General features: G+C 38.0%; 1 protein-coding gene across 4 annotated transcripts in view; it reads left to right on the plus strand.

The window, feature by feature from the left end:
• tiam2a (TIAM Rac1 associated GEF 2a) overlaps positions 1-19,213 on the plus strand; it is a 289,699-nt gene that overhangs the window by 98,352 nt on the left and 172,134 nt on the right. For all 4 annotated transcript variants that reach the window (XR_011961891.1, XR_011961892.1, XM_072581040.1 and 1 more), the window contains 7 exons: positions 639-812; positions 3,728-3,807; positions 9,905-10,022; positions 12,745-12,873; positions 13,974-14,092; positions 14,227-14,420; positions 18,064-18,164. Coding sequence is in view for 2 of the 4 variants with exons in the window: in XM_072581040.1 (XP_072437141.1) it covers positions 639-812; positions 3,728-3,807; positions 9,905-10,022; positions 12,745-12,873; positions 13,974-14,092; positions 14,227-14,420; positions 18,064-18,164 (915 nt within the window). In the remaining 2 variants the exon portion in view is untranslated. The remainder of the gene's footprint in view (positions 1-638; positions 813-3,727; positions 3,808-9,904; positions 10,023-12,744; positions 12,874-13,973; positions 14,093-14,226; positions 14,421-18,063; positions 18,165-19,213) is intronic.

Raw genomic sequence — 19,213 nt, forward strand, 5'->3', positions numbered from 1 at the left:
GGAAATCTGAAGCTAAAGTTGCCGTAGATCTGGCAACATCTGGGGACATAAGCTCTTTGGGTGCATATCTTTCAAAATGCACCATCTCTTTATGTTTTCCCTTAGAAGTATCCCCTCAGTGCGGTGCAATCACAAAATTTTGTGACTGTTACCAAATTGACCTTTTTCATTTCCTGAAAGCTCATTTCGGGTTGGGGAAGACAAATTTGGTTTAATTATTACGTATTTGGAAATCGTTCCATTTTTTCCCAGTCATGTTCCACACCATTTTCTTTTACCTTGCATGAGGCATAGACAGGTTCCCTGCAGCCAGATGTTTGGCAATGTTGCTTTCTAAAAGCTTATTAAAAAGTTGTTAGTGTACAAACATAATTTAGACTGACTTTCCTTCAATTATTTCAGCTCTTTTATCAGGAAGGTTATTTAATGCCTTCACACAGTGAACAGCTACGGTACGGAATTGTGGAAAGTTATAGGTGTTTTTGTGGTGGTCATTCTATTTAAATGATATAAGTTCAAGTAGTGTCATTATTTATATATACATATACAAATGTTACAGGAGAGAAGTGGTTATTTGTAGTAATGATTCATTGCTTTTCAATGCAAATGGTTTCTTTATCATGTCCATTTATCTCTAGCTCCAGCAGTTGGTGCAAAGTCTTCAGATGCAGCAGCAAAAACCTCAGCCTTCTCTGCTTCAGGCTCTTGATGCTGGGCTTGTAGTTCAACTACAGGCGCTTACAGCCCAGCTTACGGCAGCTGCAACTGCTAATACACTCAATCCACTGGAGCAGCGACTCAATTTTAATAAGGTATTGTGATGGAAACAATTACGCTAGAGAGATAACATAAAGCATGAGGCAGTATGATTATGATCATTGGGTGTGGTACCAAAAATGTTCTACATTCACTGTTCAGTAAATGAATAAAATATAAAGTGTTGTGATATTTAACTAAGCTTTAATACTTTTGTTTTCAATGTACATTAATTGACTACGATTGATAGCATTTTTTAAACATAGTCCTCTATTTTCACAATTTCCCATTAATCATTAACACTAAGTGACAAATGGTTTTGCAGGTTTACAGTAATATTCTTTTGGTTTGAGCATACCACTGTTGGCACGCACTGCTTTCCATTGTTCATTTCCAGATAGTCAATCTTTTTTTTACCTTTGGCATCTAGGTAATGTTTTTGCTTCAAGTTTTCCATTTTCTGATAACCATACCCGTAATTGGCCTTGACGTGGCAGACTAAAGTGGGCTAGAAATAGGATGATTCTAAAGTGAGAGGTTAAAATGCGGGCTTCTGTTTCTAAAAAGCAATTACCCAGTTTTTGCAATAGAGTCAGCAGCAAAGGTTGAGCTATATTGAAAAGGTTTTACCATCTATGGAAATTTAAATCCTTTTAAGCACCCTCTCACCCTGCCTCCCCACGTCATTATCTATTTTTATGAACAGAACTTAAAAGCCATATTATGACAGAATGAAGTTGAAAAAAAAACTTTTTCCATTGGAGCAGAACCTATTAGATTTAATAGCTTTTAAAATTCTGAGAGAAGACATTAACTTGAATAGGGAAAGCCCATTTCCTCTGGTTGGAGATTAGATACTTATTTTAAATTTGCCTTTGTGCTGTTGTGGACATAATCATTCAATTCCAAGTCTTTAGTCATTTCACTAGCCTATGTCCTAATGCAAGAGCAGACAGATATGTGACACAACTATTGCTGCTGGTTGATAAAGACATCACAAATCACAGGCTATGCTTACCAGGAAATGGAAATCTTGGAGCAAAAAACACTACCGAGATGCTAAATGCAAGAAAGGGTTTAATTTCTGGAAGGAAAGAATTGAAAAGTAGAGCTATTATATCAAGTTAGAAATATGGTTAGACCACACTTGAAGTGAATGTTGTTGACAGCATATTATGCAAAGGCCACGTACAACAGTTAGCACAATTTCTTTCCTTTTTCACAAATTTGCCCCACAATGAAGAACTTGTCTAGGTAGGTGATTGGTGATAGTCAATTTAATAGAGATTGATCCAACACTTGAATGGAGAGAACTGTTCATAATATTAACTAACAAGCTGACTCTGAGGTTGTCAGCAGTTTACTGGGAATAAGGTTTAGAGAGGAGGATGTGTGTCTCGTGGCCAGCACAAGTTCAAAAAGGATATAAAGTGATAAACTAGTGAAATGTGAGAGTTTAGATTTGGGGGAGGATCTTTTAGAGGAGGTTTGACCCAGTGACATGGTTGAGGCAAATGATTGGATCATCTTGATTTCAGTGACAAAGAAGTCTTTGAACATCTCTCGCTTTGCGTTAGAGGTAAGGATAGGAGACGGGTATAAGAAGAGATTTTCAAAACTGGAAAGGTGCTTAAGAAAGATATTTGCAGCAATGAAAAGAAACTGGGGTCACCTTTGTATTCCAGGATGGTTCTGAAATATTGAACAAATTTCATTGCTAAACTGTAGATAATTGTGCTTTGTGTAACCTAGCTAGATGTGGTGGCTGGCTAAACCTGGTACGCATCCTATCCTGTTTTCCATGAATTTGCAGTTTGTGGAGTTAGGTCATATCAGGTGAAATGCCTAGGATGAAAGAGACAAGTTATTTTATGAGGGACTACGTCATCACAGATAGACATGAGGATATAGTTTGGTAAATCAGTAGTTGCTGAAATGTTCTGGTGGACTAATTGTGAGGTCTAGTGTTGATGTTTTGAATGAAGTTACAGATGAACTGGGAAATTAATTTGGATGTTTAGTACAAGTGCGTCACTGAGCCTGTTCTGTGTTTTAATCTTAGAAATAAACCCATAGCAAAATCCTTTAAGATGAAACAAGGTGTGGTTTGTTAATAAAACATTCATAGCAGCAGCTTCTGTGCTTCATTCTGTCTGTCTCTCGCACTCATACTCACCTGTACGCACGCACACAAAAGAACAAAGTTGAGAGAGAGGGAAAGAGGGAAGGGAAGCTGTTGAAATTTTGAGTGCCTAAAACAAAAGTCGAAGATCTTGGTATTAGTGTTTGTGACTTGAGTCCAGAAAGTCCATGTCCAAATGGGAGTCTGTCATCTGGCTGATCTTGCAGCAATTCTTTTCCTTCGCTGTGTCACCTTCATTTGCAACCCTTGAGAGGAAGTGGTCCTTTAATAGTACAGATGAATGGAATCCATCTTGTGATTCCACAGTGCAAGCACAAATGCTTGGAGCATTCAGTTTAGCTAGAAATCTGTAAACTGAAATCTTTAGTATTTAGCCAAACTCTCTAAAAGTTTGTTTAGCCTTTATAGTTTCAGTTAGTGAACAGGGATGGGGTAAGTTCTTTGAGGGAAAAACTAGATCTTCAGGACTGAACGTTTTCTGAACAAGCAATGTTGCTTAATTTTCTTTTTCATATAGTCTCCAACGTATGATTTGGGGATGAAGCAGGAAAGTGGAATTGAGAGTTGTCAGAATAGACATGATCGCTTTGAATGGCAAAGTACACTGGATGGACCAAATAGCCCAGTTTTGCTCCTATGCCTTGTCTTTGTTGGAATCAGGCTGTTATTGTCAACAAACTGTAGGCAGACATTGCCACAATAAATTAATTTTTGTTTTTAAAGAAGTGTCTGATTCTAAAATAAGTAGCCATTACAAATAAAACAAGACCCATGCTGAGGTAAGGCTAAGTTGTGAAATGCTGAATTGAGTTGTACGTTTTGTTCCAGAAACTCCTTGACAGATTTGAGTATGAAGAAGAACAGGATCATTCAGAGGAAACCAAGAAAGAAACATCTGCATCCCAGCTGTAAGAAATTGTCTTATTTGTAATCTTCTTCCCTATGTTATAACCGAATGCATATCTTGTTCCTAAAATCCTTTGAACAATTGCATTTCAATTGCAGTATCATAGAGTCAATATGGCACAAAATGAGGTCAATGACCATTGAGTCTATGCCTGGTCTGTCGGGTAATCCACATAGTTTCCTTCCTGCATTTCATCCATAGTCCTATAAGCTTATTTCTCTCTAGTTCACTTCCAATTTCCTTTTCAAATCATTCACTGGTTCCTCTTCAACAGCAAATTGCAGATCATTACCACTTCCTGGGTTTAAACAGATATCATCCTTACAACTGCTCATAATGTTTTGTCCAAAACCTTAATACAGTGTCCCTTGGTCCTTATGCCATTAGTGAATGGGAATTGTTTTTGTCTACTTTACGTAAGCCTATAATAAATTTGCAAACTCCGATCAATACTGCCCTCAATTTCCTTTGATCCAAGGAGAACTGCTTCGCTTTATCATTACTGTTGTTAGGCCTGGAACCACCCTGATAAATTTTCTCTGCACACTGTCAAGGACTCTTTATTCTTCTTTATGTGGGATCACCAGAACTAGATACAGTACTCTTATTGGAGGATGTTTCGCATAGCTTCCTGTCTTTTGCATTCAATATCCACATTTCAGATGCCCGCAATTCCACAAATTATGCTAACTCATCATTTGCTTTGTCCTGTCACCTTCAAAGATTTATGCTTATCAACATCCATATTCCTTTGTCACTCTTTACAATTATGGTATTTAGTTAATATAACAGTTCGATTAGTTCTTCCAAAATTTCTCTATTAAATTCCATTTGCCCTTGTGTGCCTGTTCTGGAAACCCATCTGTATTCCGTTGTAGTTGTATATTTATATATATGAGCAACATTGTACGGTGTCTTTCAGTCTGAAAAATCTGCCTTTTACCATGGCTGCTTTTCTGTCCTTCTACCTTGCCCAAGTTGACGCTTGCTGTCTCCTTCTAGGAGCTGTGTTGTTGACTAGTCCTTTTTGTAGTAAATAGAAATATGCTGATGAAAAGATTTAATTTCAGTGCTTCATTCCTGACTTACAAAGTACAATAAGTGGAAAAGTATAATATTTTGAACAAAAGGCATTGGTGCCAAGTGCTTGTTAGTTGTGTTTCCCACCAACTAAGTGCCATGGGTTTTTCTGAGTATCATTTTTGGTAATCTCATTTCTCAGTACATCATGATTTTCAGGGATGTTTTGCTGGCTATAAGCAAGAGAAGGCATATAGGGGCTATGACAATGTCTTGGACCCTTACTATGGTAGTAAACTTTAATTTGGATGCTTTGCATTTCTGCCCCTTGCAGTCCACATTCATCAGTTCTGTTTTTTATAGGAATGAGTGTTGTGAGATTGGCAATTGTTTGGAAAATTGGATATTGGGTTGTTAGAAATGATACAGTTTTGATGTGTTGGTGTTAATTTTCCAAAACTTGTTAGGTTTGGGGAAGATTCCTTGAGGAAAAAAGTTTGCAACCAGACAATAAATGATGTTCCACACAACTTTAAATGGGGGGATGCTTTGTCTGGTATATGGTGAAACTACCAATTCCTGGGAGGTTATTGTTAACAGTACAAGATAAGTTTTGAATTGATACTTCTGTATAAAGATTTTGTGCTCATTTAGCTTGTGTTCCTGAAACGTAAAAAAATTCTGAGAACTTGAAATATATTTGCTACTTGCTAATTGAACAGGAACTGTCAAGAATAATAAATATAAGCAAATTTTGAGGTTGATATAATATCTGTATGTATTGATATGGGAGGGATACTTTTATGAAACTATTGCCATAATTCTTGTCTTCTATCGATTGTTTTAAAAGCCCATCTGGTTCACTAATCTCCATTGTAAAGGATTTCTGCCGTCCTTCTGGTTTAACTGTGACTACAGACTTACAGCAATGTGGTTGTCTCTTAACTACCCTCTGAGCAATAAATCCTGGCCAAACCAGTGATGCCCACATCTGTGGAGTGAAATTTAAAAACTTGCCCCCTCTCCTGAATGACCTTGAAGGACTTAGTGTTGGCTGCACCTCATTTCATTGGTCCATTGACCAAAGTGGTATTCGACTTCCCAAAAGATGCCTGGCACATTCCTGGGGGAACTTTTTTGGCGTGGAGCAACTGTGGCACTGGACTTTGGTAGAAATCTGAGATAAAGCCCATATATTCCCAAAAATCTTGTTATTTCCTCTTGAACTTTAGGGTCAGGAAACTCCACCATTGCTTGTATTTTTGTTGTTCTTTCCCTATTTTATATGTTCTAGTCTATTTATTGTCACCTTTGCAAATTTAGTTCTGACTAGATTTACCTCTAAATCAACTGTTTGTAATTTGCAAACCAAAGCTTCCAGTTCTTCCAAGTAGTGCCCCAGCATCAATGTAATTCACAATTAGGAACAATGGCTACTTGGTTCATCAATCTCTGGAAAGTTGTTGGATGCAATTTTTTGCCTGAATGGAATCACTTGGGATTGGAGCTGATGGTCTAGTGCAACTGAAACATATCTCTTTAGTGTAATTGAGTCACACAGTATGGAAACAGGCCCATCAGTCCAACTCGTCCATACTGACAAATTTTCCCAAACTAAACTGGATCCAGTTTATTCATATACATTTCCAAATGTCTTTTGAGTGTTAATACTGTAACTGCCGTGCCATTTTCTCTTGCCGTTCATTCCATATTCTCACCACCCTCTGTGTGGAAAAAGCTGCTGCTTTCAAATCTTTCCCCTCTTATCTTTTGTTTGAAACTCTCCTACCCAAGGCAAAATATCTTTGCCATTCATTTTATCAGTGTCCCTCGTGATTTTATAAACCTCCATATAATCACCCCTCAACTTACTATGCTCCTGGAACAAACGTCCCAGCCTATCCAGTCTCTCTTTATAACTCAAACCCTCCAGTACTGGTAATAATTCTGTAAACATTTTCTGTGCCCGTTCCAATTTAATAATATTCTCCCTATTGAAGTGCAACCAGAACTGCATACACCACTCCAAAAGAAGCATCACCAATGTCCTGTGCAGCTGCAACATGATGTCCCAACTCTTATATTCTGACCAATGAAGGCAAATGCCCTCCTCACCACTCTTTCTACCTAGGTTGCCACATTCAAGGAACTATGTACCTAGGTTTCTCTGTTCAACAACACTTCAGTGAGGCCCTACTATTAACTGTGTAAGTCCTGTCCTGGTTTGTCTTACCAAAATATAGCACCTCATATTACCTAAGTTAACTTCCATCTCCCACTCTACAGCCCAGTAGCCTGGCTGCTCAAGATACAGTTGTGCTCTTGGATAGCCACCTTCACTGTACCACCAATTTTGGTGTCATCCACAAACTTAGTAACCACACTTCATACAAAAACCAAGTTTTTTGTGTAAATGGCAAACAAAAGTGGACCCAGCACCGATCCCTGCAGAGCACTTCTGGTCACAGGTCTCAAGTCTGAAAACCAACCCTCTACCACCACCTTGAAGCTTCTACCTTGAAGCCAATTTTGTATCCAAGTGGCAAGTTCACCTTGGATCCCATGTGTTCTAACCTTATTATTCAGCCTACCATACCGAATCTTGTCAAAGGCCTTTCTAACATCGGTGTAGACAATTTGTACTGCACTACCCTCTTTTATGTTATTGGTCACATCCTCAGAAATTCAATAAAGTTTGAGAGATACAATTGCTCACACACGAAGCGGTGTTCGCTGTCTTTAATCATTCCTCTCCAAATGCATGTAAAACCTGTCTCGCAGAATCCCCTCCAACAATTTACTGCCCACTGATGTCAGAATCACCAGTCTGTAGTTCTCTGGCTTTTCTTGCCACCTTCTTTGAATAAGGGCATAACACTAGCCAACGTTCAGTCTTCCCACACCTCACCCATAACTGTAGATGCAAATATCTCTGCCGGGGTTCTGCAAGTTTGTCTCTATCTTCCCACAATGCCCTTGGATACACCTCTGATGCCAGAGATTTACCTACCTTTATACTTTTTAAGACTTCTGGCAGGACCCCTTCAGTAATAGGTCTGGATGTTAAAGGAACTTGCCGATTTATATTTTTTGCAAATCTATTTCAGTAAGAAATCTGACAATGCCAACTTAATCTTTACAGTTTTCTAAGTGATGAACTGAATAGGACTGTGATTTTGTTGCAGTATTTACAATTCAGGACTTAGTGTCAGTAACTAAGCCTCATGATTCAACTATCAAGGAAACTCCAGCAGCTTTGACTAGATTAACTTGGCTGTTTTCCCACATGGGGAAATGATGGCCTAGTAGTATTATCACTAGACTATTAATCTAGAAACTCAGCTAATGTTCATAGAATACCTACAGTGTGGAAACAGGCCCTTCAGCCCAACAAGTCCACATCGATCCTCTAAAGAATACCCCACCCAGACCCATTTCCCCATCTCTATTACTGTACATTTTACCCCTGACTAATGCACCTAACCTACACATCCCTGGACACTACAGACAATTTAGCACAGCCAATTCATCTAACCTGCACGTCTTTGGATTGTTTGAAGAAACTGGAGCTCCCAAAGGAAACCCATGTAGACCCTGGTTTGAATCCCACTATGGCAGATGATGAAATTTGAATTCAGTATAAAAAAAATTGGAATTTAGAATCTCATGAGCATGAAACCCTTGTGGGGGAAGTGTCTATCTGGTTCACTAATATCCTTCAGGGAGTGCAGAAGATAAGGCTGAAGCATTTGTAGCAGCCTGTAGCCAGAAGAGCTGGACAGATGATCCATCTCTGCCTCCTTCAGTGGTTGCCAGTGTCACAGATGCCAGACGCTTCAGGATGAAAGATCTCCATTCGAAACATCAACTTCTCCACCTCCTGATGCTGCCTGGCTTTGTGTCCTTCCAACCTTCTGTTTGTCTACTTTGGATTCCAGCATCTAGTTTTTCTTTAATCTCTATCTAAGGATAGAGATAGGTAAAGTGAATAGGCAAAGATCTAGCAAATGGTGTACAATGTGGGTAAGTGTGAAATTGTCTATTTTGGCAGAAAAAATAAAACTGCAACATATTACCTAAATAGTGAGAGGTTATAGAGCTCTTAGCTACAGCGAGCTCCTCTGCATAAATAGCAGAATGTTCATGTGTGGGTACAGCAAGTAATCAGGTAGAACATTGTTTTATTCTGAGGGGAGCTGAATGCTGGAGTAGGGATGTTACCTGGAGTACTGTGTACAGTGCTGGTCATGTGCATGTGGATGGATATTGATGCATTGGAAAGATGTCAGCGAAGGTTTACTAGTTTAATATCTTATGAGGAAAGGCTTAGCTTGTATCTTGTATAGTTTAGAAATTCAGAGGTGACTTAATTGAAGCACTGTAAGATCCAGAGTAGACTTGATCAAATGGCTGCTAAAAGGAGGTTTTCTCTCAAGTGGAAATCTAGAACTTGGATCATATCTTAAAAATAAGAGTCACCCATTCAGGATAGATATGAGGACACATAAAAACAAGCAGCAAGAGCTTCTGCAGGTATAGAAAAAAGGAGAGTAGCTAACGTAACTGGGACCCTTGGAGGGTACAACTAGGGAATTGATCGTGGGGAGCAAGGAAATGGTAGACAGTTTAAGCTAATATGTTTCATCAGTCTTCACGATGGAGGACACTATAAGCATCCCAAAGGTAATAGATCAGCAAACTGCTAATGGGAGGAAAGATCTTGTAACAGTCTCTACCAGTATTCGACAAACTAATGAGTCTCGATGCAGACAAGTCACCAGGAACTGATGACCTACAATCATGGGATTTGAAAGGAGTGATTTTAGAGATTATGGAGGCATTGGTCAAAATATTTCAGGCCCCACTGATTGAAAAACTGCAAATATGACGTCCCTGTACACGAAAGGAGAAAAACAAAGCAGGAAACCATTGACCAATTAGCCGAACATATGTTGTTCAGAAAACATCCTGTGTTTTCCTTTGAAAACTACAAAAATGTATAGTACTTTGCGACAGCGTCTTATAGAAGTACCATTGTTCATACATATATGGTAAATGATTATCTCTTTGACTTACAGACCTCTTGTAACTGAGACCATGAACACATCACTTTTTCAGCAGCTGGCTGAGCAATTCCAGCAGCAAAACTTCGAGCAACTTCGGCAACAGATATTGGAGCAACAGCAGACACAGCAGGTACAAGAAGAAGTATGAGTGATTACTGTGAATATAATTTAGACAAACTAAGTTCACATCCAAATCTGAGAGGAGGTATCATACTTTTAAAGTGATGTCAATGCAACTTTTGCATCTGTTAATACATCTTGAAGCAAGTTATATTTATACCTTATAGGGCCTACATTTTTTTATGTTTATTTGAATCTCAATTAAAAACAAAGTATATTTATCAAAATGTTTCTTTATAACAATGATTACACATTTATAAATTTATGGCACGTTGTACATTACAATCAAATCGGACACTCTGCAAATCATCATTCATGCTTTACTGTCGCTAATGTATGAAGCATAATTATATTTCATTTGTACTGCCAGCCCAAGTAAAGCCTTTGAAAGTTTTTGCCATGTGTTTAGTAGTTATGGCGATTACCATTGAGGCAAATTTCAACAATTTAACTATAGAGGTTGCAACCATTAGCATTCAATGTTAGAACTTAGCAGAATAAATGTGCAGAATATGAATATATGGTATTTGGATGCCGAGAGCTCAAACACTAGAAGCCCGAATGGTCGATACAAAAAGGTGGGGGGTTTCGCTTAAAACAATGAAAGAGCATGAAAAACACTGACACGCAAAATAAAGAAAACACTTTTTAAAAGTATTTTCAGTAGCACGGAAAGAGTGTACCCCATTAGGAACCAAAGTGGAAAACTGCTTGTGGAACTAGAAGATAGACAAGGTTATAAGTAAGTACTTTGCATCTGTATTCACTATAGAAAAGAATGAAGTAAGTGTAGAAGTCTTAATGATACTTAATGATACTTGAATAAATTACATTTGAGAGGGAGGAGGTATTAGTGGACTCAGAATTGGATAAATCCCTAGGGCCAGATAAGATATGTCCCAGGCTCTTGTGGGAGCCAAAGGAGAAGATGGCAGAGGCTTTGATAATTCTAACTCCTATCTGGACACAGTTGCCGAACAACTGGAGAACAGCTAGTGTGGTTGTACTATACAAGAAGAAAAGCAGCGCTGAACCAGGAACTAATGGCTGTTGAGTGGTGGAGAGACTCTTAGAAAAAGTTTGAGGTGCAAAATTAATTGCCACCTGGAGTGGAACGGATTAATCAAAGCTAGTAAGCGTGGCTTTGTCGGGGAGATTGTCTGAGTGGTTTGATTGACTTTCGAGGAGGTATAAGGTGAGAGTAGTGTAGTGGGTGTAGTCTACGTAGACTTTGTAGTGTAGGGGTGGCCAAGGTCAGAAGACACATGAAAGCAGGTTTAATTCCAACCAGTTTATTTGAAATCGCAAACTTCTCACTGAAAAAGGAGCCGCGCTCCAAAAGCTTGTGATTTCACACAAACCTGTTAAATTATAACCTGGTGTCATGTGACCTCTGACTTTACATAGACTTCAATAATGTTTTTGACAGGGTCTCGCATGGGAAACTAGGTAAGAAGATAAGGGCTCATGGGATCCGAGGCAATTTGGCATACTGGATCCAAAATTTGCTGAGTAGCAGGAGATGTGTGTGATGGTCAAAGATGGTTTTTGGGACTGTTTCCAGTGGCATACTGCAGGGTACAGTGCTGGGTCACTTTCTGTTTGTAGTGTACTTGAATGACCTAGACATTAATATAGAAGATTGGATCAGTAAGTTGATCAGTAAAACTGGTGGTGTGGTAAATAGCAAGGAGGGAGGACTTAAGACTACAGGATCATAAATAATGGGCTGGTCAGATGAACAGAACAATGGTAAATTGTATTTAATCCAGAAATATAGGAGGTACTTCAGGAGGAATAACAAAACCATGGAATATATAATGAATGGTAGGGCCTTAGGACATGCAGAACCTTGAAGGCAGCAGGTCAGGTAGATCAAGTAAAACAGGCATATGGGGCACTTAGCTTTATTAGTCGACCCATTGAATAGAGCAGGAAGGTTAGATTCCTGCTGGAATACTGACTGCAGTTCTGGTCCCTACAGAAGGAATGTGATTGCACTGGAGAATGTATGAAGGAGGTGTACCAGATGCTTGAGGTTGGAAAGTTTCATCTGTGAAGAGAGACTAAGTAAGCTCGGGTTTCTAAGGGGCACAGAAAGAAACAGCCTTTTCCCCTTACGACAGCAAACACTAAGTGGCAACTGTAGATGTATGGATAGGAGGCTTAGAGGGAGGCTTAGAGGGGATCTAAGGGAAATGTTTTTTTCCATTTAGAGGATGAAGGTTATATGGAACTCACTGCCTGAGGCATAAATCATCACCACAATTTGGGACTCTTTCAATAAATATTTGGTAGTGCTACAGCATTGCAAGGCTTGAGCCCCCAAGCGCTCTCAAAACTTTGATTAGAGTAGTTGGTGCTTGTTGACCAGTTTATTTGAATTCTAGTGTTAATGGTTTGTGCTTGTCATAATGTGCATTTCATGACCATCAAATTCATTGTTTTGTAGCTGACAATCTATAATTTGGGAGAAGTAGGAAGGACTTTTTATGCATATTTGAGAATCATGGGATGAATTGCATTCATGTATGTTTGGCTTTAATTGTTTGAAATGCGTAACACTAAGTAGTACTCATACTGATGTCATAAAGCTAGTTTCATATGTGTGCAAATTATTCAGCGTGTGAAAATCTATACACGCTGTATTTTGATAACTAAAAGGGCTAATGGGCTTTCCAGAAAAATGCTTAGTGTTCAGATTTGAATTTATGAATTAAATTACTTTGCAGAATGCAACTTTGGACAATCAGGAAGTAAGTTTTGGATCTGAACAGTCAGTGACCCCTTCCCAGAGCAGCACTCATCAGCAACAAGAGCAAGAGATCAGAGTGGAGGATCCACTTGAGCAACAACAACAGGTAGAAAGACAATTTTATATAATACCATACTGAACGCATTCTAGAAATCAGCTTTGATGTGTGTATTAATGAATAAGTATTGAACTTTTTGCTGAAATCTGAGAGAATAAAACTGTTTTTGTATTTTGTTCCATAACTAAAATTAAATCAGCTCTGTCAAAGTAATTAATCTTGGAGCGGTTGCATCATGCATTTACGAGCTCCTCTCAAATCAAGTGTATAGGAAATATTGAATGTCATTTATCTTGACAAGGGAGAAGCAAGAAGTGGAAATTAAATATAACAGCCTTATTACTCCATATATTGTGTTTAAAAATCCATATATACGAGTGAGCTCAGCATTAATTTAATCTTTGTTAAAGTTTACTTTGCAGAAGGAGACTGTTTGAGCAGTCATCAATATCAGTCCTTAACTAGAGTAATCAAACTTTCCCTCCCCTTGTTCTTAATCTTCCTCTGCTTCACCTGTTTACGAGTTGTAAACTGCACCTCCCTCCACCAACCCCAAACAGAGCATGTGTAAAGAAGTTGACTTGAAGCAGAATGTATCACAGCCTCTTTCTGTACTATGGTTCTGTTTGACATACCATGCCTCCAATTGCAATACCTTCCCTGGTACAATGGAAGTAAGTTCCAGGATCTCAAATAATTTGAAAATTGTTGCCTGAATGCTTTGTGAATATATTCCCAAGTAATAAAATGTTGATATTAAGTAATATTTATTTTTTTCTACTTCTTGCCATTTTGGAGGAAGGAAATGATGTAGAGAATGGTCATGCAGATCAATAAGTATTGTATTTTGACAGTATTAGATGGCATATTTCATTGTTTGTACGATGTGGTATTAACTACTTGAAGCATGTGGAAACTGATGTATGTACCCATTCGTAACACTGCATGCCAGAAACTCCATGCACTTGGAAATAGAAAATGCAGTTGTACCTGGCATTCCCTCATTATATTTGGAGCACTCAGTGTTAATTTCTAGAGCAGTCAGTCATCGCATTTGATCAAGAGTCATATGAACTAAATCTGGTTTATACTGTTGTCCGTTGAATTAATTGTTATTTATGTTTTTAATGATGCCATGGGTTATTAAGGATATGGATATTGATGCACCTGATGGTCAGGACCTTATTGAAGAAGAAATCTTTCAGCATGAAGAAAAAAAGCCTTTAGTACGTTCAAGATCTCTGACACACTCAAGATCTCGTTCAAGGTGTGATATTTACTTACTCTCATTTGAAGGAGTTCACTTAAAATATTAATTAAACATATTTGACATAGTTTACACATTATAAGGAATTAAATGTAATATTTGAAAGCTTCACATTTTGTATAATTTTTGATTAGATCACCTCGCAAGAAAAGGTCCAGATCCCGCTCAGGGTCTCGCAAGCGTAAACATCGGAAACGCTCTCGCTCAAGATCAAAAGAAAGAAAAAGGAAGTCGTCTCGATCTTATTCCAGTGAAAGACGAGCAAGGGAGCGTGAAAAGGAACGCCAGAAAAAGGGTCTACCACCTATCCGTTCGAAAACACTTAGTGGTATGTAATTTAAAAATGGATTAATTTCCTTCTGTGTTTGAATGTAATTGACTGTGTAGCAAAGTTTTCTTTTGTTTTTATTCAGCATCTTCAGGACCGAAGATGGTTATAATGCAACAGGCTGTACATGTAACAGAGTATTTTGGACAGAGCTGAGAGATTGTGAAACTTGCTATGTTTCTTAACTATGTTCATAACATCCCTGTCTGTCCCAACTCCATAACAGAATGAATAGCAACAGTTTACATGTTACAGCAGACAATTAGTTGTATCAATTAACATTGCTAGTTATCCATGATAAAAGTCCTGCACCTTATCATGAAATTCTTTATGGCAGACATAAAATGAGCAGGATTGCAAAGCTGTAAAGATAATTGTTTCTGTATTGCAGTTTTTTTGAAATTGTACTGTAAATAACAGATCATTAATTAAGGTGTCCTGAACCATAATGTTAAACCATAATATGAGAAGAATTGTGAGGGTTCAAATTGAAAGTTTTTTGTGGTGTTAGCTTGCCACCAAGAAGACAATAATTTAAATGTTTTCTTAACCTTGTCTGGCACTTGTATATCAATGTTGTTCAATATTTTATATAATAGACCCATGGATTATCAGGTATCCAAATAGGCCTAATTGCATTTTTAATTAGTGTATGAGCAATGAATAATGGATATTGACATTGGGCACTCACAAATTATATGGCAAATGGTGAGATGAAACTAGTGTGTTTTGATCATAAAACTTTACTTCCTTGATAACTTAATGTGAAGTAAATATATACTAATCATTTTCCTGCACCGAATGTTTGTAGGGTAATTTTCTGCAATAACTCGTGTTTAAAATAGCCTTTGCCATGATACTGACTATCCTGCAATTTATACAAGACAACACTTAATACATTTTAGTGGGTAAACTGAAGAAATATCAGTGACTTATAACAAGGAATAATGTGTGTTATTTGACAAACTCCTTACATCTATTCTTTATACTTTTAAGTGGTTTTTCTACAATGCCAGTTACAGTTTACGACTTACAGCAAACAGGTTTAAAGCCTAAAAGGAATTGTTCTAGTTAAAGTTTTATTTTTACCAATACTTGCTATTCTGGTTGTCTAGCTGTCAACAATATCCTGAAATAGAATCTATTTGTCAAGGAAAGATCAAAATTTATGTAGCACATTTACAACAGGCAGCATTTTGGAACGTGTTTTACAGCTGAATTCTTTTAGTATAGTCAATGTTGTGATGTAGGAAACTGTGTAATCATCTGCATCATCTAAGCTCACCCAAACAGTAAATACATAAATTCTCTGATGTTTATTGAGCAAAAACAAATTGACCACATAGCAGAGATACTCCTCTGCTCTTTTTCAAAATAGTGCAATATGATCTTTTACACTCACCTAAAAGCTGTTAGGGACCTTTCTTTAGATTAGGTTCCCTACAGTGTGGAAACAGGCCCTTCGGCTCAACAAGTCCACACCGACCCGCCAAAGCGCAATCCACCCAGACCCATTTCCCCTCTGACTAATATACTTAACACTGTGGGCAATTTAGCACGGCCAATTCACCTATCATGCACATCTTTGGAATGTGGGAGGAAACCCACGCAGACACGGGGAGAATGTGCAAACTCCACACAGAGTGTTGCCTGAGGCGGGAATTGAACCCGAGTGTCTGGCGCTGTGAGGCAGCAATGCTAACCACTGTGCCACCGTGCCGCCCACACAGGCGGCATGGAGGCACATTGGTTAGCACTGCTGCCTCACAGCGCCAGACACTCTGGTTCAATTCCCGCCTCAGGCGACGGACTGTGTGGAGTTTGCACGTTCTCCCCGTGTCTGCGTGGGTTTCCTCCCACAGTCCAAAGATGTGCAAGTCAGGTGAATTGGCCATGCTAAATTGCCCGTAGTGTTAGGTGAGGGGTAAATGTAGGAGTACGGGTGGGTTGCTCTTCGGCAGTTCGGTGTGGACTTGTTGGGCCGAAGGGCCTGTTTCCACACTGTAATTAATCTTTACTATCTCATCTGAAACGTAACACCTCTGACAGTACTCATTACTGCAATGGTGTGTAACCTTGTTTCTCTGCTCAAGTCCTTAAGTGGGACTTGAATTCATAACCTTATGACATTGAAAATGCTACCAATTGAGCCATGCAGACATATAATTTTTTTTAAAAAGTCATTACTGGGAAGTAGACGTCACTGGCTAATACTGCATTGATTTCCCATCCTTATTTGCTCTCTCAAATTTGGTAATGAACTGCATTCTTGAACTGCTGCAGTCCTGGGTTTTGCTACAACTGTGAGGCTTGTTAGGCCATTTCAGAGGTCAGCTAAGAGTCACCACATTGCTCTGGGTTTGGAGTCCCATGCAGGCCAGAACAGTTCAGGGTTATAGATTTATTTTCCTATAGGATAGTCATGAACATTTTTTTTAAAACAGTTCACAATGTTTGCATGGTCACCATTAGAGTAACTTTAACTGTGACTTTGTCTTTTAAGTTCACGTTTTATCATTGGTCTTGTAACATTTGAGCCCGTGTCCCCAGCATGCCAGCCTCCACTGGATTAAAAATCCAGTGACGTTGCTGTTGTCCCATGGCTTCTCCCTAATGCTTTTTAAAGTCTTATCTCTTAACCAAGATTTTGGTCACCTGCCCTGATATTTTCTTGTGGCTCCCGTTAAATGTGTTACTGAATAAAAGTTGTTGTATGTGTAATGATTTGGAGTTAGAGGGCTGATGGTATTTAGCATTGACACAAAATTATTGGGTTGACAAATGGCCCACATGATCCAAAAATAAATAACAATGGAATGGGCGTACTGAATGTTGGATGCATTTCACAGTTGGGATTGAGTGCTACAAGTTTGGGTTAAGAACAAAGAATGGAAACATCCATTTATTGAGAGAGCTCTGCATCACAAGGCTAAGCAGCATTATTCCCTGATAGTGAGAGACCAGGTAAATAAAGGAAAACATTGAAAACAGTGGTTAGGCCATATTCAAGATATTATATGCAGTCTTGAGATTGCTCATTAAAGAAAAACATTCACCATCGTTAATCATAGATTTTCCAGGTAGATGCCCAGGGTTTCTTTTAGGTGTCAGTTGTGGTTTATTAATAGCACTTTTGTTTTTGAGTCTGAAGCTCTTAGAAGAGACTTTCCAGTCTTGTACTAGGAGGGTGCATCGCTATTGGAGATGTCTCTTTCAGACGCAACATTAAATTGAAGCCCCATCTGCTCACAAGGAAATTTAAAAGCACATCATGCTTTTGAGCTAACAATTCTTTTTCCTTTGGCCAGTGCCATGTTTATCCATCAGCATAATCGCCAATGCACACGATGTGGTTGTTATCACTTTGGCTGCTAGATTTTCTGCACTATAACAATGACTGTACTCTACAACACAAGTGCTCAAGTTGCCTTGCAACTTTGAAGGGCCGTGAAAATAGTTGTTTTTGTAATCTCATGTACTGGCACAGATTTTATTTTGTCATTCCAGCTTGTTTAGAAAATTCATCCTCCTATTTTACACGTATTCCTATTATAATAAGTAAAAGCTCTGGGGTTATCAGTAGCTTTTAATGTACATTGTGATTTCTTTGTAAGTTCTTTTCTTTGTTTATTTCATACTTCAGTATGCAGTACTACACTGTGGGTTGGTCAGGTAGACAAAAAGGCAACACAACAAGATATAACCAATCTCTTCGAGGAGTTCGGCCAGATTGAATCAATAAATGTAAGTATTAATTTGAGGTACTGTTTGTGTAACATTTGACTTTTTAAGTACTTGATTTTTAAATCGTGTTTTGCGCTCTGAAGATAGATAAACCAGCCGATAGGAAATTAATATTTGTACATTAGTCTGATTATATTTTCACTTGTTGATCAATTATAACTGACCAATTTAAATAGAAGTATAGGAACAACAGTCATAACATTATAGTAATTGAGGAATGCTGAAATACCAGTGGTGCAACATTGATATTACGAGGCAATTTTAGAAATCAGACTTGAATATTTTCATTGACTCGATGCTTTGCAAGTAAAAATACCTCTAAATAGTTTTCCAAATGTGCGTTTGAACCTGCTGCTTTTCACTGGATGCAATTTGAATGAGATATTTTTAAATAATAGGTACACGTGTAAGAATGTTTAATGTCTTTAATTGATTTTGCATTTGGTGATTTTTGCTATCTGGTTCAAACCCTTTTAATATGATTAATGTTTCAGGAAATTTTCCCTTTTCAGCAAATTGTTTCTATAGATTCTGAAAAAGTCAAAGATTTACCATGTTTGATCAAATTAAACTTCATTGATCTCTCTCTCTTGTTTGGCTGAACAATTTCAAACTAAGTTCAAGCTGATTTGAAAATAAATTGATAGTATTTTGGAGCTGGAATCCATAACGGCTGGTTAAAACAGAGTTAGTGGGAACTGAGCAACTTGATAAATGAAGAATAAAAGATGACAGAACCAAAATGTTATGTTTTTATATTGTTACATGTTCTTTGTTTTTAGGGATATATATATATATATATATATATGAAATGTTAATTTTTAAAAAAAGTTGCCCCTTGATCTCTGCATTCTTAGTGTATTATATAAAGTAATGTATGTACAAACTATTCTAAAATGAAGGCATCTTGAGTCCAAAACATTTTTTTAAAGGGATACTGAATAAATAAGCATCAATCATGGTAAAGTAAGAAAATCCATTCCTTGAGCACCATTCATAAATGTAGCCTCATTTTTTGTTCTAAATAAACACAAAATGATACAGCACAG

Source organism: Chiloscyllium punctatum, chromosome 11 (assembly GCF_047496795.1).
Source record: "Chiloscyllium punctatum isolate Juve2018m chromosome 11, sChiPun1.3, whole genome shotgun sequence".
Classification (NCBI taxonomy): domain Eukaryota; kingdom Metazoa; phylum Chordata; class Chondrichthyes; order Orectolobiformes; family Hemiscylliidae; genus Chiloscyllium; species Chiloscyllium punctatum.